Genomic DNA, 24,234 nt, shown 5'->3' on the forward strand with positions numbered 1-24,234 from the left:
CCACAATTTGGATATGCAGGGGTTACTGTATCTCTTCAGTGATATCTGTGTTAAGTTTCTTATACATGTTGTCTAATCAGGAGAAGTAGCTAATCACCAGGCTGAATTACTGGATTCTTTACCTGTAAAGAGAGAGAACTAGAAATTTCTAGGTCAAAAGCTCCTCCCCTGAGACTAAATAGGACTTCACAAAGGAGGTTGAACATAATCAAAATTTTAGATCTCGTGTTTGAGTTAAGGTGTAAGTCACAACTTTTTTTTTTTTTTTCCTGAAACAGTGGTATTTTAATTTGCTTAACTCTGTAAAGCATTTAGGTTAGGAATTGAATGGGGACACTGAGAATAGGGATTGATGGTCTCAAAAAGAAGTAAATATTAGCTTGTCCTCATGCTTCTAGATTCTATGTAATTGAGGTAATCAGATTGACTGTCAATGAATGTACTTGTTCTGTTAACTGAAGTTGAGCTGGGTTTGTGGCAACCTGCTTAAGACAAGACCATGCTCAGTGTTTTTTCTTACTACCTACATTTAGCAAAATAAACAACTCTATATTATTCCAATTACCAAAATATTTAGGATAATTCCATTCTTCCTCATAATTTGTTTATTCCATTCTTCTTTTTAGCCTGTTTTATACTTGAAATGTGGCTTTACTCTCTGGGTACTGTTGCCTATCTGCATATCTGGGAACCAGAGAATACCACTGGGATATTTGCTGGGACTTAAGAGAAGAAAAACCCAACAAAACCCACTCTCTGCCTCTTGTTTCAAATACTTCAACAGTACTACTTTATATGGAGTATTTTTTTCAAGCATAAATGTCTATCTTCATTCAAAACTTTCTGTGGTCAAGAAGCTCCTTGCATGCTCAAGTATATTACTTAAGTGATTAATTTCCATTATTTTAATAACTTGAACCATGTCTCTAGTTGAAATATACCTAGTTTTGAGTTTCAGCCATACTTTTCATTGGGTGAGAAAGACCCAGCTAGTGAAATGATGTGAAATATCAGTCTGGTCCATACAGAGTTGGGCAGTAGATGCACAAGATCTAGAAACACAGCTTGAATAGCTGAATAACCTCCAGCAGCCCTCAGTCAGTCAGTTAAATACATTGTGAGCCAGCAATTGCATTCAGGCTTTAATGTCCTTAATAGACATTAATATTCCTTAATAGTGAATATATTCTTTATTTATTTGTTTCCTTTTCAAACTGTTTCCTTTTCATTTTTGTCCCCATAATATCCCACTCTTTACACATCCACCTTTTCCCTTCTGACTTACATTGTATCATCAGCAAACGTCCATAGTGATTTCTTCATTCATGAATATGTTGAAGGGTAGATTCTTGTGGAATTCCACTTTCACTTTCTTGCTCTTGTGGAGATGATCAATTGCTATCCTTTCTCTGGTGTTCGAAACTCTGAGTCAGCTGGGAGTGCTTTTTGCTGTGACTGTTTAAGTGTGTGTTTGGTAGGAGGTTTCTTTAGTGTGGTGTTCAGTTGGGTTATTTAAGACTGCTGGGAAGAGTGAATTTCATAGAAAAGCTAGATTAGTTCTTCCTGTATACCCCTACAACCTGTTAGGTTCAGGTTTAGTTATGGTTTCAACCAATTTGGCCACTATGGAAGTTAAGTTCTGCTGGTACTTTCTGGGTATTTCTAAGGCCTCTATTTAAAGAAAGAATAAAATAAAAACTGGAAAAATTATTTTGTTGTGTAAACACAAGTATTGGTGATGGATTAAGACTAACTTCCAGTCAGTGTCACAACTTTTTGTTTGGATTACCTTATAATTCTTGAAAATTCTAAATATCAGCAGTCTGTAGTACCTTGTTTTAAGCAACTTGTTTCATCTACAAATACATGCATATCCTGTATGTATTTGTAGATATTCTCAGACTAATGCAGAATAGGTTTTATTACAGTATTTTCCAACCCTTTTCCACATAAAAAAAGGGCTTCCCTCACATGGGAATGTCCTTCTTCAATGAATTCTTGATGGGGAAGGAGGCACTATGGCCTTATCTTCACCAAGTGCTTTTTTAATGCTTCAGTCATCTATCAGCTGTAGACTCTTTGGCAGGATTCTTGCTTCTGGTTTTTTTTTTTATTAGTATGTATCTCTTTAGCAATATGTTCTTCAAGATTTATAACCTGTCTCACTGAAGTTTTAACATTTAATTTAGCAGGCTGGTGTATTAAATTTAGTATAAAATCAAAGTTTTTAGAGTCTTTAGGGTTGATTTCTTTTTAGGTGCTTTTCAATTGTGTTGCCTGTTCACATTAACAGTTGAAGTCTTTTTTCTAATATCAATTCCTTTTGAAATTCAGATTTTTCTTGCCCATTATTTATCATCAACAGGGAGTGTACACTGGCATCTGGAAACTGCCTTATTAAAATCTTTCAAATATTATGAAGTTGACTGTGTAAATAATATGCTTACACATATCAAACAAAGCAATTACCTCTTTTTAACCCACATAATAAATATATATGGGTTGTATTAATAATCAAACACTTCAGATGAAAGCGATGTCAGAATTGCAAATATAAACTTGCACTTCACGATATGCCTAGATCCAGGATGTTTGTGTAACCCCGTCTTATTTTTTAACTACTAGTCGTTTGTCTAATTCTGGGTGTGAGACTGACTCTACTCAGTCAGTGCACAAGGTCATATGGAAAATGATAGGAAGGAAAATAAGTGGAGAGAGGACCAGGTTTACTAAACCACTTTAATGTCATTAAGTGGTAATGGATTCAAACCTTAGTTTTTTTAGTATCTGTATAGAGCTTTAAAATTAGGGCCAAGCAAACCACAAAGTTATCGAAAATTTTACGTAGTACTATACAAATGCAAAAGGACACCTTGCCAGAAATTTGTTTCCAAGGCTTATTTTTTAACCACAAGTTGTAATTTTGAAGAGAAGTTCTTGAAGCTTTGGTACTAGTCACTATGGGGCTGATGATAGAAGTTTCCTGCAGCTATTTAGCTTTTATTTTCTTAAAAAATTATTTCATATGCCATAGGGTCAAGAAATAAATCTGATTAGCTTGAGCAGTTCCAGAACTGTAAGTTTTATGTCTACCAGTTTAAGCCAGAGTTAGTAAGAGGGTTTGTTAAGAATTTTACTATTTTGTTAATGGGAAGATATCTGTTATTGGGCTGCAGTTGATCCAGCCTGGACAGGTTTTCTGTGATGGTGATAGTCAGTGGTCTTACTGCATTATAGATACCACTAGCTAAGACATTCTGTTAGCTCCTACATTTCTAATATTCCTGGAGATGTAATTGTCATGACTTCACTCCTAAAGTGCTGCTCTGTCACTGTAATTAGCACTTTTACATGTAATCACACAGTCGGCTGAGTTTTGTCTTCACCCTTTCCCACACAGCGGGAACAAGAAAATGCAATGGCTCATCTTAAAAGGCAGCAACAAGAGCTCGAACACATGAGATTGCGCTATTTGGCAGCAGAAGAAAAAGAGCTGGGAAAAACAGACCGACAAGAGCTGGAGGATATCAGAAATGAACTTAACAGGTATAAAAAATATTTGTAAGATGCCTCCCCAGTTGTCCCCTTTCCTTCTATTTTCTTGCTTCGAGTCTCAAAACAGGAGAAGATTCAATTAAATCAAAATTGACTGTCAGTTCAGTGGAAGAACACAGTTTAGTGTCCCTTAGGTAAAGATTGCATATTTGTAAAATGGAGCGGTACAGCAGTATAGAAAAATCCATGTTTAACACCACATAGTTTATTTTTTGTTAAGGTCACAGATGTACAGCACCAAACTTTTTGTCTATTTTGAACGTTCAGTTCTAAGCATAGCTGCTGTGTTAAGAAAAAACAAGGCATATTTTATCCTTATTTTGAATACATTAAAATTTTAAATCTATCTAAGGTTGTCCTCCAAAATCTGCACTAATTTTGTATGTTGCACCCTTTTGAGTACAGTTTACATTATGAAGCAGAAGCCTTAGTAGCAAGTATAGTTACATATGCACATACAAAAGATTTTGTTAATATTTAAGTACTATATTTCTTTTTAGTCATAGGTGTTTTCCCGAGAGACAGAATAATTTTTTACCTTTTACAGATTTCTTTATTTTACTTAGTAGTTCAGTTGATAAACTAAAGACTTAATACAAAGATAATCAAAGTGGGGATTAATATTCTCTAATTATTTTTATTTTACCTATATCAGGCTAAAACAACAAGAAGAGGAGAGAAAGAAATTACAGGATGCTAGAGATAATTCTGCTGGTAGAATGGATAGTCTTCATTGTAGAAAACTAAATGAGAATACAGATGATTACCTTTCTCGTCTGATAGAAGAGAGGGACACCCTGCTAAGAACTGGAGTCTATAATAATGAAGACCATATTGTAAGTGAACTAGATCGTCAAATCAGAGAGGCTATTGCAAAAAGGAACATCACTATTTAAAAGCATGCAAAAAGTTTTAGAGCCAAAATCTGAATAGAGTGACTTGTATAAGCCTATAGTACTTTGTGAAATATATAACATCATGCTTTGTTTTGCACATTATGGTCAGCTCTCTTTGAAGTCACGTAAGTGCTTGCAACATGTCAAGTTAAGCACAGTTTTAAGTTTTATGGGGCAAATGACTGGTTTTTAGTGTTTTTATACTCATATGTATATATATATATAATTGTGTGCATGTGTAAATATATTTATCTTGTGTACGCTCTTCTGAAATGTTTCCTGCCTCTTCTTGTATCACCCTGACTAGGCTTATTTTTAATATTGATTCTAAGAGGTTTTTAGTCATTCAGTTTTTAAAAATATCTCTTCAGCTATACTAGGGAGAACATCGGCTGTTTTCTCTGACAAATCTCCTAATTCTGAACAGAACTAAGGCACTGACTCAATGTTAGTTTTTTTACTAAATGACAAATAATAAATTTTTGCTTCTCTGACTGCAGCTACCATAACTAATTTATGTAGTAATTAAGATACAAGGTTTTAAATTTGAGGGGGAAAATCAAACCTTATGAAACTGAAGCTGAATGAGTTATTAACTAGCCTGATTGTCCAGGGTTGCCCTAGCAATTTTGCACATGTTCTGTTAAGGCTATACCCAGGAAGATGAAGACCTTATTCAGAAGTATACATGCATTCTTACATCAATCCCTAATGAGGAAAGATACCTGAAGCCATAATTCTGAACACAAACATGAAACAAGATCTTTTCCAAGTCAAGTTACTTAAGACGTGTTTCAGAACACGTTAACTCATTACCACTTAAATTGTTTGATTGTGGAAGTACAAACAGCGTGCAAGGGAGAAATTCATAATTAATGTTAGTTTGTCCATAAGCACAATTGAAAAATTTTTGTTTTCCAGCTTTCCTTCAATTTCTGTTAGGATTTACCTAGTAACAGTAACATACAACACTGTCAATTCATTAGGCATCTCCTGTAGTCACTACTGTTTCCATTTGAATGTCAAGTACAAAAATCATCTTATGATTTATTAGTTTTAGAATGAACGAAGATACTGGTGGAAAAAAAAAATAGTGATTTGGGATTTTTAATAAAATCAGTGAACTATCATAGAGAAGCTTGTATACGTGCGACCTTCCTGTTTTGTGTAGTATTAATTATAAAATGGGAGAAGGGGCATTTAGGTCTCCATGCATTGTTTGTTCTCCTCCTTACCATGAGTGTAGGTCCTGCTAAATAAACTATTCATTTAGACTCCTTAGAAAAGTTATAAACAAGCTGTATAAACATTGAGACCATATTCCCTGAGGAATACTTGAATACTTACCAATACCAGGCTTCATAAAAAATGCTTTTGTAAATATATTTTTCTAAGTAGTATGCTTAGAGATCCCTCTCCACTAACAAAGAAAATACCACCCTCTTAAGTCCCATAGAAATCCATGAAATGCAGTTTTCAAATACTGTTTACATCATGCTGTATGATATCCTGATATAACTGATGCAGGGTTATATGCAATTATTTTAAATTATGTGGAAAGCTTCTATCTTGACAAGAAAACTTGTTCATAACTTTTTTTCTTCAAATGCTTGCTTACTTGTGTAGTTTCTTCTCTAGACACTGGAGGGTGCCTGAGACTTAAATATTGCAAAAACAATGTTGACTAAATTTTCATAACTGGTTGGTTTTTGAACTGGCATTTTATGACTTTTTGGGTGTATTATTTTATGAAATAAAATTCAATTTTCAAGTAAATATTAAAGACTTCACATCTATTTTTCAACTTTACATTTATTTTTTTAACTATGGATTTGAGCAAATAATTTTATTTACTATTTCCAGTCATATGACAGTCTTTAGTGCTTGAATCTATAAAATAATAAACTTGTGTATGAAAGTTAATTTCACTTTTTGGTTTATTTTAATAATTAATGTTTTAATTGAGTCTCTTCTGTGGCATATGTAAAAAATTACAATCATGTTGCTGTATGTTTTAAAAAGAAACTTAAGTTTTTTTTCTCGCAAACCAAATACTGAGTAAAATGAAACACAGAATGCTTGTTTTTTAAAAACATTTATAAACTTCATCATTTAACCTACTTGGGTCCATTTAGCCACTTGAAAGATCACAGCTTACAAGGTGCAAAGCATAAATGTTGTGATTATTAAAACAACTTGCATAGAATATGTTTTGGTTTATAATCATTACTCTTAGTGTTCGTTGTTTGTATTATAATGAGGAAATTATCGATAATCTAAGCTGTATGTTTCTATTTCATTTTTTCCAGATCAATCTTCTCTGCTTCAGTCTGAAGTAGTCCAAAAGCAAAATACATGTTTGTAGTAGATATTCATAGCAGACATCAGCTCAATATTACTGTCTTTCAAAGAAAATTTTTATGTTGCTTTCCATTTGCCTTTTTATTACCTCAAAGCCATTTTGGAGCTTAGAGTTATTCAGTGGAAAGACCAAGTACCATTTTTTTAATCAGAAACGTCTCAAAATTTGCATCTTAATCTTTCTTCATTGCATGATGAGATATGTCATTTCAAACAGATGCTCAATAAAATAAAGGCTGCTGGAAGTGAGACCTGTGTTTAGACGTTCAGTCCTGGTTCCAAAGGCCAGAGAAAACAGGAAGAGGAGCGACTGCTAGACCCTTGAGGAATTCCAGCAAAGTGCTATTGATTTTATTGCACCCAGGTTTCACTAAGGAAGCTGATGGAATTATTTCAAACCACGTACCCTTGCTGATATGTTTCTGTGAACCCAGGTGGCAAGGGTGTCAGTTCCATGTCAAATCAGTTCCAGCATCATCTATCTTAGGATTTGGGCCCAAAACTTGCAGTTCACTTTGCATGAGGAAACTTTGATTATAGCCTGTGCTTGTACAGTATAGTCTAGCAAAAAGGCATTTGAAAACAATGTTATTTTTTCATTATAATCTTCAGGCAGATGATCCCTCCCTGTGTCTTTATGTGGTAATTTTTCTTCCAGTGGTGAGGACTTGCTATTGCCTCAAATTACTTACTACAGGTTTAAATGTAGGCTGGAAACCTGGATGTAGTTATTTGATTGATATGGAGCATTTGCTAAGATTTGGGAAATCTTACAAAGAAATAGACCTTTTTCATCTGAGAATTGTTAGACCACTTCACAGAAAAATTGTGTCTAAATTCTTATTTACATATTAAAGCAGTGGAGTGCTTATATCTATGAAAAAAATGTCAAATTATTTCAGAAAGAGTGCAATTTTGCTTTGAATCTGAATTATTTAAGTATATAGTTACATTACTGATTTTTATAGTATTTTTTTTATTTTGGAGTGAATCTCTAACCACTATTTCTATAATATTTCAGCAGTGATCCAACACTTTTGACACTAATACGCTTACTAAAGTACTGTTGTGGAAAAGAAGCATTGTTATACCTGGCACAGAGCTTTCAAGTATTCAATCTGCAGTTTAAATGCTTCTCCCTTCCATCCACCACCTTAGTGCACTGCTAAAAACATAAGTCCTTTATCATATCTTCTAAGTGCTACTGGAGTATTTATACCAGTTATTACATATTTACACAATTATTTATTTTGCTACTACTGTACCTAAATGATCATGACCTGTGTCAGGGCTTAGATGGGAAACACTAGCCTTGCTATTGTTAAAGATAGAGCTGTAGAAAGGCGGCTGCATACTTAGATCTCATTTCATTTGTTTCTCCAGGGGGTTGTATTAGTATTTTCATTAGAAATGTTTTTACAGATGTCAGCTATCCAGATATGAAGTCCCTGTAATGGAGAAGCAGTCAGGAATTTGGCATTCAGAACAGAGAGGGGAAAAAATCATCTTTGAGAGACTAATTTATAGAAAAATAATTTACTGACTTTCTGATGTGTAAATGTACAGTAACCTTATGGCAGCTTTAATGCAGAGTAATTGAATTCTTGCAAGTATTGTTATTTTCTATTCTGAACTTGAAAAAATAGTACAACCTGTCTATCCCCATCACTGAAGACCAAAATAGTCCACATTAACAATGCTCCTGGAAAAGTGATGTCCCTTGCTTTGTAATCCAGTACTCTTTTATCCACGTGCAAAACTTGTGGTAGTTTGACAGCATTTTAAACTATTTATGTATTATTACAAACGTTTTGTTTAACAACATACAAAGTGAGTAGTTATGGAAATGTAATGTCATTAATTGTTTGAGCAAAATGTTTTAATGCAAAAGATTTTACTGACACATAACTGCATTGACAAAATAATACAGCATCAAACATTACAGTGGGTTTACTGGGGCAGATGGAGGCTAGAAGAACAGTCCACAGCCTAATATTCTTTCAGCAGTACATTGCTCACAGCTTTAAATGTATTATGAAAAAAACTTCAAATTTGAAAATTGTTATGTACTGTGAATATCATATATTTTGTTTTACAAAGGCAAATGTAAATAGAGCAGCAAAATTAAATCACCATTTTGAGGAGCAGGCAATCAAGCTAATACATTTTTTTGTAAAATTCAAGTTTAAGAGGTAATGGTAAATCTCCAACATTTGTGAATTTGCTTGATAGTATAAATGAGAGTATTTTTTCCTTTGGTTTTGTGATCTGGAGGTACAGAAAATAATTTTATTGATCTCATGTTAAGTGATGTTCAGACATCAGACTATCAGTATGTTTGCCTGAAAAGGCTATTTTTAATAACAGGATTAATACTCTAATAAAATAGATCATCCCAACCAGGAGTGGAAAGCACCATGAGCTGCTTTTTGCTTTATAATTTAAGTGTGAACACAGCCAACTGGACATGATGCTTCTCATCCAAATAATTAACACAATTTAGTATTCTGTTAGAGACTGGACTGTGGGTATGGTGCCATGAATACCCATATGGTTTTGTGGTAGACCACAGAGTCTACCTACTGCTCCAGGAGCCCTTCAGGCCAGGTATAGGGCATGCTCAGTCTACATAACATTTTTAATATTTCCATAGCATGTTTAATGCATGTTTTCCTGTATGTGGATGCAATTATTTAAATACTCTAACTTATCTTGGTTAGAGTTTTTAAATTAACTTGGTTTATCCTGACTGTCTGATAATAAAAAATTGGACTGAATAAATGAGGCTAATAACCCAATGTAAAAAAAACAACAAACAGACAAAACAAACAAACAAACAAACACACAAAAAAAACCAACAAAAAAAACCCCCATAGAATAGCAGAAGCAAGAACACACCACTACCCCAGGGAATTTGTAGCTACATTTCTATAAGAAGGCACTGCTATTTGTGGAAAAAGTTGCACATGTCAGCAACATGATTATGTATCTCTTAAGCAAGTTTTACCTCCTGTCCTATCCTAACACATCTTGCAGAATGCATGGCTTTTTGTTTTTTTGGCTCTCTGTCTATTATCTTGCTGCATATATACAGCAAATCAGCAAATCATTAAAAATGGTCCTAAAGTTTTACCTGAGGATACAGATTTTTATGCTACTGGTGCCATTTATTTGTCTATAGCATCATCAATGCAGACAGCTTGTAACAGCTAATTAGAAATAGGTAAGCTAAGCAGAAGGACATCTTAAAAGCCATTATCTCTCAAACACTGTGTAAGGGGCTAGCAATGGTTTGCCATCCTGTCCAACAGCTTGTGTTGCAATACTTTGTGCAACATAGCAAAATCTTTGGAGTTGCTCGTGAAGGCAAACCCACTGGTAGGCTGAGGGTTGGATGCCAAGTCTGTGGTTTCTCTGCCCATCTTGGTTATAGGGTGTTGAGTGATTTTAAACAGGGATCTAGGCTTTCACTTCCTATCAGCAAAATGAGAATAATGTGGGAAAAGCTTTTCTGTGTAAGTGGATCACCAAATGCTTTAAACTCCAACTATTTGTGTTGTTTGCAGTTGTCTTAATGCCCTTAAAGGGATAAATACTGACTTCTATGGAGATGCTTCAGTGAATCAGTACGAGCTATTTACTTTGCTCTTTTATAGTAGATAAATCAGTACATTCTTTCATTGTTCTTGATAATTACCAATTCACCTGAAACCTTTAAAAAAAAGCAAAAATTACTTCAATCCTTCTGTGTAACTCTAATTTCTAGGGCAGTTAAGGGTGTCTAAGGCTGAGACTTTCCACAAAATGCTAGGTTAGCCTTTTAGTTAAGACATTAATTAAATAAAATTATTTGACAAAGGCAGGAAAAAGGACAAAATATCTGAGTTTTGGGTCTGCCACAAACAAGACTTTTTTTTTTTATTGCTATGGGGTAGTACTACTTACTCTGTTTCTCTCTTGGTAAGATGAAGGCGATTCCTCATTATACTGATTCTTTGATGAATAGCTAGTTAATGCTTGGTTGTTACAGCTATTATATAAAGAAAAGGTCAAGCATTTTTTGCCATATCCCATCTATTGAGTAAATAAGTAATTGCAAGGATTTTAGTGAAAACTTTTATAGGAAAATCATTGCACAACTTATTTGTATTGAAATACTAATAAAAATAAATCCCTATCATCCTAACAAACGTGACATATACTTCTGGAAATTAATCTTGAAGATGGAGGAGGCCAACTCTTATTTAAGTAATTCTCAAATGCTGTGAAACCAGCAGGCCACTGCCTGCATGCCAAATGTGACTGTGCCCATGAGATGGTCACAAACTCTCTATCCCAATCTGGAGCTCTATACAAACATTCAGGAGCTGCTGGGCCACAGCTTGGGCCACAGCAGAAGGAGGAGATGATTTTGCAGCACTGCATTTTCCATCACATGGAAAAGATACTTTTACTACAGCTCACAAAACTTTAGCCTTACCTAGTATGGCAAGAAATTCATACTTCTTTACCAGAGTGGACTTTTACACACACCATTTTTTTTCTCCTTTTCCTATTATCAAATGTAATCATGATGATGAGAATAGCAGATTTTACTAGCAGACAAGTTAATTGAACTGTTTATTTACAGTGAATAATAGAAAAGTTTGATAATTAAACATGCAGGAAAATTATGTTCTACTTTATTATTGTATTTGATCAAGCAACCTGGATCAAATAAATATTTTTTGAAGAGTAGTATAAGCATAAAATAAGTTTGTTTGCTTTTTAAACATAATTTTTATGCTTACTCAATCAGTCTTTTCACAAAGATTAAACTTCTAACAAAATTAATTTTTTTTAATTAATCCTTTCCCAAAGATTAATAAAACTCATGTTTTCAGGAGTTCTATTTTTTCCTTCCTTTTTCCTTCCTTTTATGCTCATTGAGTAAGTCATTCACATCATCTGCACCATTATTCCTGGAAGTATCTCACAATTCTAAAAGTAGAATATCTTAACAAAAATTAATGCTTGTAGAATAAAGCAACAACAGCAACAACAACAAAGAGAGACAAGCCTGCCCATGTGTTTAATTTGATTGCTGCTTATTTTCCCGCTCAATTTTCAGATAAAAAGGCTTTTCATGCTTTATGGAATGCAATTTTTTACAGAGCATAGCCAGCATACTAACTTATGTACCACAAAATAACAAGCTTGTATGAGTACAGGCAGGACTACTGTTTGAACAAAAAGACTTGAACTTTTAGTTAGGTAATTTTTGGCAGTGAAAGCACCTAGTTTGTTACTTATAACCAGTTAATCCTGACTTAGAAAAAATGGAAGTCCATCTAGGGCCTTTAAAACCTTAGCTAACTTTTATACTGTGCTAAGAGATCATTGAGAGTATGTCACATTAAAGACTAGAATTCCTAAATGCTAACATGTTTTTTTACACAAAAATACAAGAATTAGTACTGAGACAAAATACAAAGCAACTTTTAGTGGGCTTAGTTCAAATTTTTTTCTATGCTCACAAAAGGAGAAAGCAGGCATTTAGTGTTGTCTGCTTTTTTAATAGAGGTATAAGGACTGTAATGAAGAATAGCAGTATGAAGGAAATGGACTACCCTATGTGGTTTGAACAAAGGTATATATATATGTGTGTGTTTTTGTCTGTGCGTGTCTGTGTGTGTTTAAATATGCTGATAAAAGAAGGAACATAGTAGAAAGAATCCACCCAAAATGGTTGTGGTTTGTTTTGTTTTGTTTTTTTAAGGCAGAGAAATTTGCTTTATCTCATGGAGCTTTCTTGATTTTTCTTCTGTAGCACAAAGCAGTATTTCAATGGCTCAGCAGCCAGATTACATAAAGTCATTTTAGTAAGAAAAAAAATTCTCTTTGGGGACACAAGAGGCAACATGTATTCTGGTTCACAATATCTTCCATTTCTAATTCTCTTCTTATGAAAACAAAAACAAAAAAAAAAACCAATGAACTAAACCAAATCAAACCATCATTTGGGGGTTTGCTTACAGAGATTTCTCAAATCCTGCATTTATTCATATAAGTCTTATCAATGCATATTTTTAAAATATCACAACCTTGACTCCGTTTTCTAACTCTATTTTTATTATCACAGTATCAATTTGAAATTCCTATTAAGCTACAATGTCCCTACCTTATCTTTGTCAGTTAATGTATCTAATTCCACCATCCCAGAGGGAATAAACCTGAAGCTAAAACCTGCAATATATTATAGACTCAAGAACGCTTATACAGAAGAAACAGAGGATTTAGCTTGGATAAACAACAGAGAGCTCAGTGTCTTTTATGTCCAGAGCTCAGGACTGGATGAAGAAAATGTCTATAAATCATCCCTGAGAAAAAACATAAAAAAATGTTGTATGTTTATTTAAAACTTTATACAATCATTTATCTGGGCTATAGCTCAGTTTCAAAAAGAGGTCTGCTGTAATGAGGTACTGAGACTAGCAGTGATCAAGAGTAAAATGATATATAGTCTTCAGCCAGAATTTGCTTATGGGAAGAATGGAAAGCACTTAAGCAGACACCAAGTATCTATAGCTAGTAGATCAAGCAGGAGGATAATGCAAATAATAACAAAAGCTTTGATAAAATTTTTCCTGTTTCTCTTCAAAATATCACATTTCTTGTAACGTGACATTGTTTTGAGAGTTAAGCAGCCAGCAATTTATGCCTAAATTTTCATATTTGAATAAAGACTGATTTGTTGTGAGTGTCTGAGGTTTGACATGATGCTCCACCAGACTTAAATTTAAAAAAAAGAGGCTGAATCTTTGTCTGGCCTTGCATTCCAGGGACAAGAGCTCTTTCAAGTGAGCTGCTGTTTTTTTGGTTTGTTTTTCTCACAGGAGTAAGCACTTTCTGTGATTTCATGGCTAGTAATTGCTAATTTTTTTACTTCAGGAAATTTAGGAGCCACTGATAATACATTTACTGCCTAAAGGAGACAGGCAAAAAAAAATATAATGCAGCTTTTACAGCAGAAAGAAATTTTTCCCGCAAGCACCTTGCACCCTGAAGTGTTCCAGAAGATGCCAGTGTTTGGCCCCAGGGGTGCCCAAGCAGCCATGAGGTTCCAGGACAGGGTTTAGCCATGACATCCCCGGCAGGACTGGTGCACATCCCATGGAGTGTGGGCATGCTCTGGCACACCACAACATCCAACACAGTACCTTTTGCTTTGTATCTCAGTATTGTTCCAGCAGATCTCCCTCAGCGGGGAAGATTCTGTGGTTTGTGGCACAGTAGGTCCCACCCAACCCTTGTCAAATTGTCTTTGGCAGTGTCAGCTTCTGATAAGGCTGTAGCCACTGTGCCTCTCCCCAGCTGCTGCACACAAAGATTTTCAACTCTGCCTGGCAAGTCTCCCATCGCTTTGACAGTGCATTTGGGCCTATAAAAATACTCTGTAAATTTTTAATTACCTCTGAAAATGATCTGGTGCCAATTTAAAGCCTGCTCTCTGTTACCAAATTAATGTTCATTTAAGCTCTCTCTGTTACTAAATTCATGTTAATTAAGCTTCTCTGTGTTACTCTAGCAGTATTGCAGGATTACAGGTCTATTTGTCAGACACTAAATAATTAACTATTAAAAAAAAAAAGAAAATCAAGTTACACTATTTTCACTTAGATATTTTTATTTATTTTGTAGTCTATGAAGACAATAGCCTGCAGAAACAGTGTTGATTGAAACACTGTATCTCCTGACATGAACATAAGAGGTGAAACCTTCTTTGTCCCCTTTCCCCTCCACACTTGACAGCACCCTGTAAAACAGTGCTGTAAAGAGCACAGGCTCATAAATATTTCTATGCCTATGCAGCTCCGGATGTTTTCAAGCAAATATATTTATTATGTCAATAACTATTAAAAAAAAGATTACTTATTCAATAATTCATAATGGTTTTAGACCTGCTGGAGGCTAATATAGCTCACTTTAGTTTAGATAACTTATAAATGTAGATTATTTTCATGACAGACTGAAATTACTTTCTGGTGAATATTTACTTGAGCTTTAATTTTCCTATTAACCCAACATGTACTAGAAAAGAAGATGTTGGTGCTATTGTCCTTGTGCTGCTCTCCCAGAGGCAAGTAACAAAATCTCTGAGAAGCATTTTGTGGAAACAAGGTCTTAAAAATTCCTCCATGCCATCAACAGCAGAGAAAACTCTTGTAGGTTTTTTTGGTAGCTAAAAATGTTTTGTATTTCCAGCATCTGATTATAAACAAATATGTCTACCAAAAATAGGGAGGGCTGGTCCACTGCTCTCCCCATGAGAGCTGCACCCAAACCCTGCAACAGCTCTTGCACAAAGCCCAGGTGCCAAGGACAGCTCTGGCACAGCTGGAAAATTCTTTGTGGCTCAGACACCTGAGGGAAAGATGGGACAAGGAGCAGTTTGGAGACAAGATAATGTGCTGGGCACATCAGACATTTCCATATCCTGAGAGATGCAGGACACTGCCACCGTCAGGCCTCTCCAAACTTCATCCACATGGGATAATGGCCTAGTCCTGGTCTGCCTTTTTCTTGCACATGGCACATACTGAAACAGAAGACGCATCCAAAATCCTAAAAGTAGTTTAAATTGCCTCTGGAGTTTTCAGAGTAAGTAGAAGCTGGAATACCTTCTGGGGAGGAGAAGCAGAGAAGGGACAGGAAGCAGCAGAAAGAGGAGGGACCCCCACACAGAAAAACTCAGCCTTTGTCCCTGTGACAGGCTTTCTTCTCTTTTTCCCTAGGTGAAATAGCAAATTCAAGACATTATGTTTAGCATGTGTCTATATCCTAACAACGACAACATTTTAAGTGAGGGTTGCTGTGATGGTGCTCGAGCTGTCTGAACAAAACATTTATTGTACACACAGGGAAACACACTGGGACCAAATTTAGGGTGGCTTTTCTAGCTTGAAGTTAAATTGTACAAAGGAATAGGTTTTATAGGATTTTAATTTATAGATGTCTTTTCCAAAGTGTCTTTATATCAAACAGGACACATCTACTCTATACTTCTTCTGCATGAAATCATTTTATTAATTTAATTTTGCACATGAGAGAAATATGCAAGCGCAAGAATCCATAAATACAGGCACGTTAAATATAAACCTTGCCCTAACACCAATAAAAGCTAGCAAAAATATTTGAAAACTTGAACTCTGTACAAATATGTAAGAAATCCACTTGGAGCCTGTTTAGAGACAGTTTCTGGGCAGAGGAGGGTGACAGAAGAGCGTGTCTGAGGCCGTGCACCCCTGGCCGGAGCAGGGACGGTCCCCACGTGGCAAACCTGCAGGCAGGGAGCGCGGGGTGTGCGCGGGCAGCCCCCCTTCGCAAAGCCGCGCCTGCCGGCTGCTCGCCCCGAGCCAGCACGGACAGACAGCACCCTCTCTCTTTAATCACTTAAGAAGTTACTTATGATATGCAACTAAATATTTAGTTGTGCAGAGGACAGCTTGTCACAGACAGCTTTGTTGCTAATGTATACAAATGCTGGTATGGCACTGGCTTCCTCCCTGCACACACAGACCTACACACACACTGACCACAGCCTAAATAAGCTGATTTATTTGTTTCGGTTATTTGATAAGTGCATCATACCTCAAACCCTACGAAACCACTTTAAGAGGATTATAAGTTTTATGATGTGAAAAGATTACCCTGAGTGTGCCGGGCAAAGTTTATATTCAGAGACTGTGCAGGAGGTCAGGCATTCACAGAGGCTGGAGAAAGAGGCTTGATAGATCAAAAAGGGACTTTCTTTGTTGCTACACCACTTGCTGGATTTTTTCCTTTTTCTTTTCTTCCATTAAAAGAATGGCTCTGACAAGCCCCAGCTTTGCTAACCTTGTGACACTCCTTTGCCTTACACTCAACAATGGGAATTTCAGGATCTACACTTTTATAAAAATAAGAAGCCATCATTTTACTGGCAAATGAAAAGAGGGGAGAATTGAGTCTGGGAGTTACCTGCAAAATGTGTCTGTGAGGCTGGTCCTGAACTGGGAGAGTTCTCACTCTCCTGTGGAGAGAGTGCCTCAGCCCAGTTTCCCTCTGGAATCCATGAGTACTCCACTGCCAAGCACAGTGCCCCAGGGAGGTTGGAGCAAACAGAGTACCTGTAGAGATGCTGGGTACTTACCCTGTCTTTGGTAGAGCTATCCCATCACCCTTCCCCATGGCTGGAACCAGCAACCACCAGCCCCAGTGCAGCTGAGAGTCCAGAGTGGTCAGCAGGTGAGGACAGAGGTAAGAATAAGGCTTGGCTTTGGCCTTGAACTCACAAAGTTGTCCTCATGTCATGTGGCTTTGTTGGGCTTGACACTTGTGTCATGACCTGGCAGAGAGAGGAAAATAATTTAGCCTTTTTTACCCTTATTGTTTAATGTTTGACAGATGCTTAGGGAATAATTGTAAATAGGAGGAGGAAAAAAATAGGTGATGTATGTTCCTTTTTAAAGGAATGGTCTTGGACAGCAACTGTTTAATACTGTGCTCTAGTGATGTTCTATTATTAACAGGGCAATGTGGATCAAAAGGGTAACACAAGAAAGAGAGCAGGAGCATGAGAGGAGGTAGTGCACACAACATCATGGAGGTTTGCTGTCCTCAGAGGCTTTGCTCAGGTGCTTGGGCAGAACTCAGGGATGTTGCCTGGGGGTTTTGCTTTCCCACAAAGTTTTCTGGGTCCTGCCAGACCTCATCTCCTCTGTCCCAGCTGCATCAAAGTGGGGTCCATATTATCCTCACCCTGCCTCCCCCATCACATGATTGGGCAATGCTGCCCCATAGAGCTCTATTAAAAAACATGCTTGTGCCCAGTGCTACACAGCCCACAGTACTCTGCTGTTACTAAAAAAACATTTATATTATATTCTGTGTCCTGTGTCTTTCATAAGGAAGTTTTTATGTGTCACCAGAAAATACTGGGTAACACACTTTATTAGCCTCATGATACTGTGGCCCATCAATACTTGTCGAGGCCTGATGAGATCACGCTAAAATTGTTAATGAGAGGAAAGGAAGGAGGTGGAGTAGTGGGAAATACCTTTAGGAAAGAATCCATTAGAGGGAGCAGTATTGCAGGTAAGCATGCAATGTGTTTTCCAGTGTAAAACAGCAGTTAGCTGCTCAGCCCATCACTGAAGTTTAAACCTAACTTTCATTTAATAACAAGCATTCCTTTATTCAAGGAGAGAAGAAATTCTGCATTAGCAGAACATGCTTGTGATTACTGTGTGGCTCTTTCAACCATTTTCAGCCTCCTTAAGATCCATTATTTAGGAAAGTACTTAGGTACTTGAACAGATGGAGTGTTGTTGGGACGGTCTCATTTACTCTTTGTTAGACCAAAAGATTTCAGCCTGGCACAGCTGAGCATTGATTACTCACTTGGAAGAGTGTTCTTGACTTGGATTTTTCCTCTTCAGTGAGGACTTCACTGAGGTTTCTTGGAGAAGGAGGTGAATAATTTTTACTTTTTGCATCTTCATAAAATCTCAAAGCTAAGGCTGAGCCTGCTGCCAAAGTGATCTGAGTGTCACACGGGCAAGGTGAAAGATATGGTGAGACAGGAGCCACCACGCAGTGATCACCAGGATGTATTTAAGAAATGTGTCTCCAGGTTATGTTTGCTTTTCAAAGCCTACTACTGTTGCTTGGTACTGATAGTGCACAATTCTTCTCTGATGTATTTTTTCATCCAGGGTCAGAGGAAAGTAAAGTTTTTGTGACAGAACAGCAAGATTTGTTAGTCATATGACTTTCCTTGGATTGCAGCAAAAGTCTGCAGCTCTAGTGCTCACTTCTCATCCCTCCAAACTCTTGAGTTTCTAGGATGACCCTTTAGATTGCATTGTGAAAAGCCCCAGATACATGGATGACACCTTGTGTGAAAGCCACAGAATTTACTGAAGTTGTTTTGCACACCTGGCTAAGAATGAAACAAGGTGTTCAGTGGTTTACACCCCTCAATGTAATGCAGACCAGGCTGATGTCAGATGCCAGGCTGGTTGCTCAGTGCTACCAGCCTAGATAGCACTTTGTCTGGTTTAAGAAGTACAAATATCTGTAACTTGGACACTCCTTGCTCATTTTGTTCCAAGTGGAGAATTTCGGGAAAAAAATGAGGAAGGAATCAGATCAGACCCTGGTAATTCATCCTTGGCAGAGTGCTTGAAACACACCTCCTTATACTTTTCTAAGGATACAGATAAGAATGAATTTTGCATGTCTGGGACCAGCCATGCTTTAATAGGATAAACCTAGAAATCCTATTGCATTATTAGTACAATAATGTCCTAATAATTCGGATCCTAAGGAATTCATGTTGAGAAACAAATGGGTGCTTACCAGTCTTAGCAGAACAAATACAGAGAAATAAGCAGTAAACAATAATATCTCCTCAATCAGCTGAATATTTCAGAGAGTCCCTGGAGTTATTTTAAGAAATTCTCATAGATAGCCCTTGATCTGAGCTATGTCATCACTTCTGAGAGATTCCCTAAGGATTCTTGGCAGAAGCTACCTCATCCATGGTTAATAAGGTCTCTGTCTTCACAGCACAGTGAATGGACTCTTATGAACATTAGACACAGCACCAAACTTGGGGCTTTCATTAGAAGGCAGAAGTAGGTTGGGGTTTTTAGTGTATTTCTCCAAGTTTAAATTAAATACATGAACTCAGTAAGTATAAAGAGAGCAAGAAATCTCAAAACCAAAATTCCAGGTGAAAAAACCTCCACACAATCAAAACAACCAAAACAACAGAACAACCACAAAACGGAACAAAAAACTCAGTAAAAACCAGAAAGCAGCAATCATTAATCTGTACATGCTTTCACAAGCCAAACATATTTAGTTTTACTAAAAGGCACCTTCCTGAGCTACTGACCAAGGGAATAGAAATCAGTGCATCTCAGTGAGATAAAAATATGTTTCCCTGTGACCCCATGGAGTTGCTTGTCTTGCTGTGTATCTGTATTCTCATCTGCCCTAAAAAGAACTAGGACTCTGCATTTAACCACAGCAACCTCATTCCGTGGCTCTTCTAGAGCAGAGGTACTGTCAAATGCATTTCTGTGCAAGTCTTGGTGTGTGTGATGACTGCACTGGGTATAGAGATGACAAAGATGTTTAAAAGTATAAATTTACTGTCCATTGATTAGGAAAATTCCTGCAGACCCCATGATTTTTTTTTTTTTTTAATGGATATCAGGTACAAAAACAAAGTTGTGAAATTGAATACAAATTTTCTTTGCTCAGGGCAAAATTCTGTGTTCATAGTTTATTCCTATGCCTTGTAGAACTATTCCAATTAACAATGCATCTGATAAATGGGAAAAAAATGTGCTAAATACTCCAGTCTTGGTGGAATATTTCAATTCAGAAGGGACCATTAGATCATGCAACATAATTTTTGTTTATCAAGGAGCTTTCTATTTAATCTATCTATGCTTAGATAGGGTCCAGTGGTCCCTTTGGCTGGAGAACTCTTGCTTTGACTTAACCATATCTTCCAGAAACATTGTCTAGCTTAATTTAGGCACTAAGCATCCTGCCTGCCCACATGCAAATCCTATGTATCCCTGCCAGGTTGATGGAAAGAGAATTCTTCAGTAAGTCTGAGAGGGTCAGGTTCTGAAACAGACAGCAGGAGGGAGAAAATTTTTCTAAACCCATTTGCAAACAATTTTCACTAAACACTTCCGTAAACCTTCTGGGCTCTGTAATTGAACACTGGCTTTGAGCTCCAGCCTTTTATTGGCAGTGTGTCTTGGCTTGATCTCATGCCTCCAGTGTTAAAAGCCAAGTTTTGAAAATTAAACTGTTGGGTTGACTATGGGTTTGATACACCCTCAGTCCAAGTACAGCAGTTTTTTAATCTGTTTGTATTTGTTTACAATGAAATCAGTCTTTCAATCTTTTTTTTTTTTTTTCAGTTTTTCCTCTTTTTCCACAAGAATAAATAATAAAATCTGTTCATTTAAACTGCTTTTCTTTCTACTGAATTCTGGAGTCCGTATGGACATACGTGGCTCTGACTGTTGTAAGACCGATGTTTCCAGTGCTTTCAGGTAATTCCCCTTCCCCAGTCCCTCTCATTGCAAACAAGTATGTGATGTGAATAGAGCAAGAGGTGATGGAAGCAAATGAGAGTGTGCAATGGAGATATACTTTAGGAATCAGATAAAGATAGGAAGAGTAAGGATCAAAGATGTCATCTATATTCCTCCAGATCAGCATTAATGAGGCATGATAGTTTTTTTATTTAGATCTTGGGGTTTACTTGTCATGGGCAAGAGAACCTGGTGAGATTAACTAACTTTGTTTTGGATTTAATAAAAAGAAATCTTCACATAATTTTGGTTTTTTTTTCATCTGTGAGCCTCATGTGATGCCTTACTGTTGTGCTTCCATGAGTTCTGCTATTGCAATACAATGACATTCACTTTTCATCTGGTCCTTCTCATGGACAAGAGATGAACTATTTGTTCCCAGCTCTTAAGGCTACTGGGCATACTGGCAGTACCATTAGACTTTCTGTGCCCTTAATATAAAATGCAGACAAATGGTAAATGATTTGCCACATGTGTCATGTGGTAAGATAGATGTATGTATGAAATATGTATATGGATGTCTGGATTTTTTTTGTTAACTGGAGTGTGTTACTCCCTTCATTTTTGCCTGACTAATAATACAATACCATGTTAGTTTAAAGCTAACTTAGGAAACTATGTAGCTTAAGGGACTCATAACTTTGTATTCTTCTGGGAACTTGCCCAGACGCTCAAAGTGTTCCCACAATAAGGTGGACTAAGTGTTTGCTGGTGAGACATCATATGGCAGCTTTGAGATGTCTATCACTCGTTGTACAGAGTTCTAATTTTTTCCTTACAATTCTCAATATCTCTTGGGAAAGTTTACCTTAGAAAACTGTTGTGAGAGTAGAATGAAAAGATTTGGTTTAGCAAATGGAAATATGAAGTTTTGATAATTTTCCTCACCCTAAGTAACACAGAAGCTCAGCACGGCTCTCCTGTCAACCATCCTCATCAAACAGACAGGTGCTGCTCTACTTTTGCATTCATTTAATCCAGGACGCATTTGCATTTCTCATTAATTTGACAGCTTCCATTTGGGAAGCATTCTTTCACATATATTTGCAGAGCCTATGGCTAATAGGATAATTCAGGCAGCTGTTGACCATAGTGTCACAGGGACAGGAATACACCCTTGGGAAAACCACTCATGCACATTTGTGTGTGCACAAACTTATGCACTCTTCCTCACACACTCGTTCTTTCCTCTGCTCCTTGGAAACCCTGCCCTTACAGGGGCACACATGGACTCAGTGCATGTGCAGCACTAGAATGCCACTGAAGCTAAACTTTAACTTCCTTGCATAAAACTAATGGTGCTATTTAAATACAATAAAAACATGCAGAGCTTCACTGCCAAGTTGTGCAAGGTCACACTGCAATGTGTTGGCTTTAAAGATTTCTAAGGAGCCTGTTTTCTTGAATAATAGCAGTTGGAGAAATGCATTTATCTGAAGAATGAGACTGTTATACATTTCTGTAAATCAAACCCTAGCTAAAAACAGTTCCTTAATATCCCTTTTCTACTTCAACACTTTGACTGTGGCACACACTGAGCTAAATCCTGCCCAGCTCACATAAGCAAACCTCAAATTCATGCTGGCATGACCAGCCCTGGGCAAATGTAGAAGATAGCTCGAGAGACTCCACACAAGCAGGAATATAAGGGTTTCCTGCTTTCTGCACGTGAATATTGGAAGTGGTACCAGTCCCAAATTTATCTTCTAGATGGGCTCAAGCCATACCAGGTTCCAGATAAACCAAGCTTGTGGGAAGTGATATAAATCTGATGAACTGAAGTACATAAAAACAGGGGATCCAGAGCTGCCACCTTTTGGGTTTCTATCACCCCTCCTGCACTTCCAGGCAATGCACACCATTAGTGGATGTCCTTGGGGTTCACAATGGGTGATACTGAAAGGTCTTCAAGGTACTGTTGTAAGTACTTTTCCCTTTAAATTTCTCCTTGTGGTTGTCAGGACCAGGGAAATGAGGCCCCATTCAGCACAGTTTCTTGTCACATGTGTTCATGAGACCGGCTCAGCTTCCTCCTGTTTGGAGAACATTTGGGCAGGATAAAAAGAACTGCTTTGGGGAATCCCTGATTGTGCAGCACTACCCCAAGCAATAGGTATCTGCTGGGAGGTGGCGTGGCAGGGTCCAGCATGAGCCCCCACAGCCAGGAGGTGCCTGGCGAGTGGGAGCATGCTGGTGGCATCACACTGCTCCCAACACTGCACCACAGCATGTGGGGCTGCCTTCTGTGACAGCTCCGCCAGCCAAAAACATGGGCAACTGTAAAGGGTTTTTTACAGATTCTATTAAATACTGCTATTCACAGGAAGCCTTAGAAAAATCTAACACTACATTCACTTCTGAGGTATAATAGATGGTAAGTCTTTTTTTTAAATCATTTTAATGCGATCATTTGTTGGGCCTTAGGGTAAAATTACATTTCACAGTTCCCTTGTTCCCATGCTATGTTAAAAAAGAGATTGATGTCTGAAATTTCAACTGTATTTGTCTTACGAATTTGTCCGACTCCCTGGAGAATAATTGTCTCATATCATTTGAAGGCTGGTAATTCCTTTGGAATGACCTCTATGTTATAATTACAGCAAGAGTACTAGCATGTACCTAGGCAAAGTGAAAGTTAATGTTCTTGGTTTCTAGCTTTGTTATTTTTATTAAACTGTTCCCCTTTAAAAGAAATACCTGGAGATATGGACTCTTACTCAAAAGGGCTTTTTGCAGATAACACAAAATGTTGTTTTTCCTGCAAAACACTTACATGCATTAACAATTATCTGAAGATTGCAACGTATTCTTAAAGTCATGTGTATTTCTGGAATATATTAGAAGAATTGGAGACTTGAAGATGTCATTTGCCTCAGGATTATTTATTTTATCCCACTTCAAATGTTTTGAAATTTTTAAATATATATTCAGCCATGGCTCATATCATTTTTCTATCATGATATGGGATTGAACTGAGAACAACCTAAATATACATTCACCTTAGGAAAGAAAATCCTTTAGAGCTGGGAAGAAATCTGGAGAAACTGGTGAGTAGAACAAAAGCCATAGAGAATTAGAGATGCGCTTGCAGAAGTAATGAGAAAGAGGATGCAATACATTGTACAGCTTTGTCCTGTTTGTGTTGGTCTCTCTGGACCATCAGCCCTGAGTCTGAGCCATGCTGGGGGTAAGTGAGGGGGTGCAAAGGGAAAACCCTCCCTGCAGCCCTGGGGGCACTCTCACTGATGTGCAGGCACTGGGATATAGAATTACTG

At 37.0% G+C, this 24,234-nt stretch overlaps 1 protein-coding gene across 3 annotated transcripts in view; it reads left to right on the plus strand.

The window, feature by feature from the left end:
• CEP120 (centrosomal protein 120) overlaps positions 1-6,977 on the plus strand; it is a 40,103-nt gene extending 33,126 nt beyond the window's left edge. For 2 of the 3 annotated variants that reach the window (XM_021546195.2, XM_021546197.2), the window contains exons 20-21: positions 3,401-3,546; positions 4,211-6,227. In XM_021546195.2, the coding sequence (XP_021401870.1) occupies positions 3,401-3,546; positions 4,211-4,451 (387 nt within the window). In that variant the 3' untranslated portion in view covers positions 4,452-6,227. Of the gene's footprint in view, positions 1-3,400; positions 3,547-4,210; positions 6,228-6,760 lie in introns of those variants that run through there. The other variant, XM_021546196.2, reaches the window with a different exon arrangement.
• Positions 6,978-24,234: the final 17,257 nt, after the last annotated feature.

The sequence above is a fragment of the Lonchura striata genome, chromosome Z (genome assembly GCF_046129695.1).
Source record: "Lonchura striata isolate bLonStr1 chromosome Z, bLonStr1.mat, whole genome shotgun sequence".
Taxonomy (NCBI): domain Eukaryota; kingdom Metazoa; phylum Chordata; class Aves; order Passeriformes; family Estrildidae; genus Lonchura; species Lonchura striata.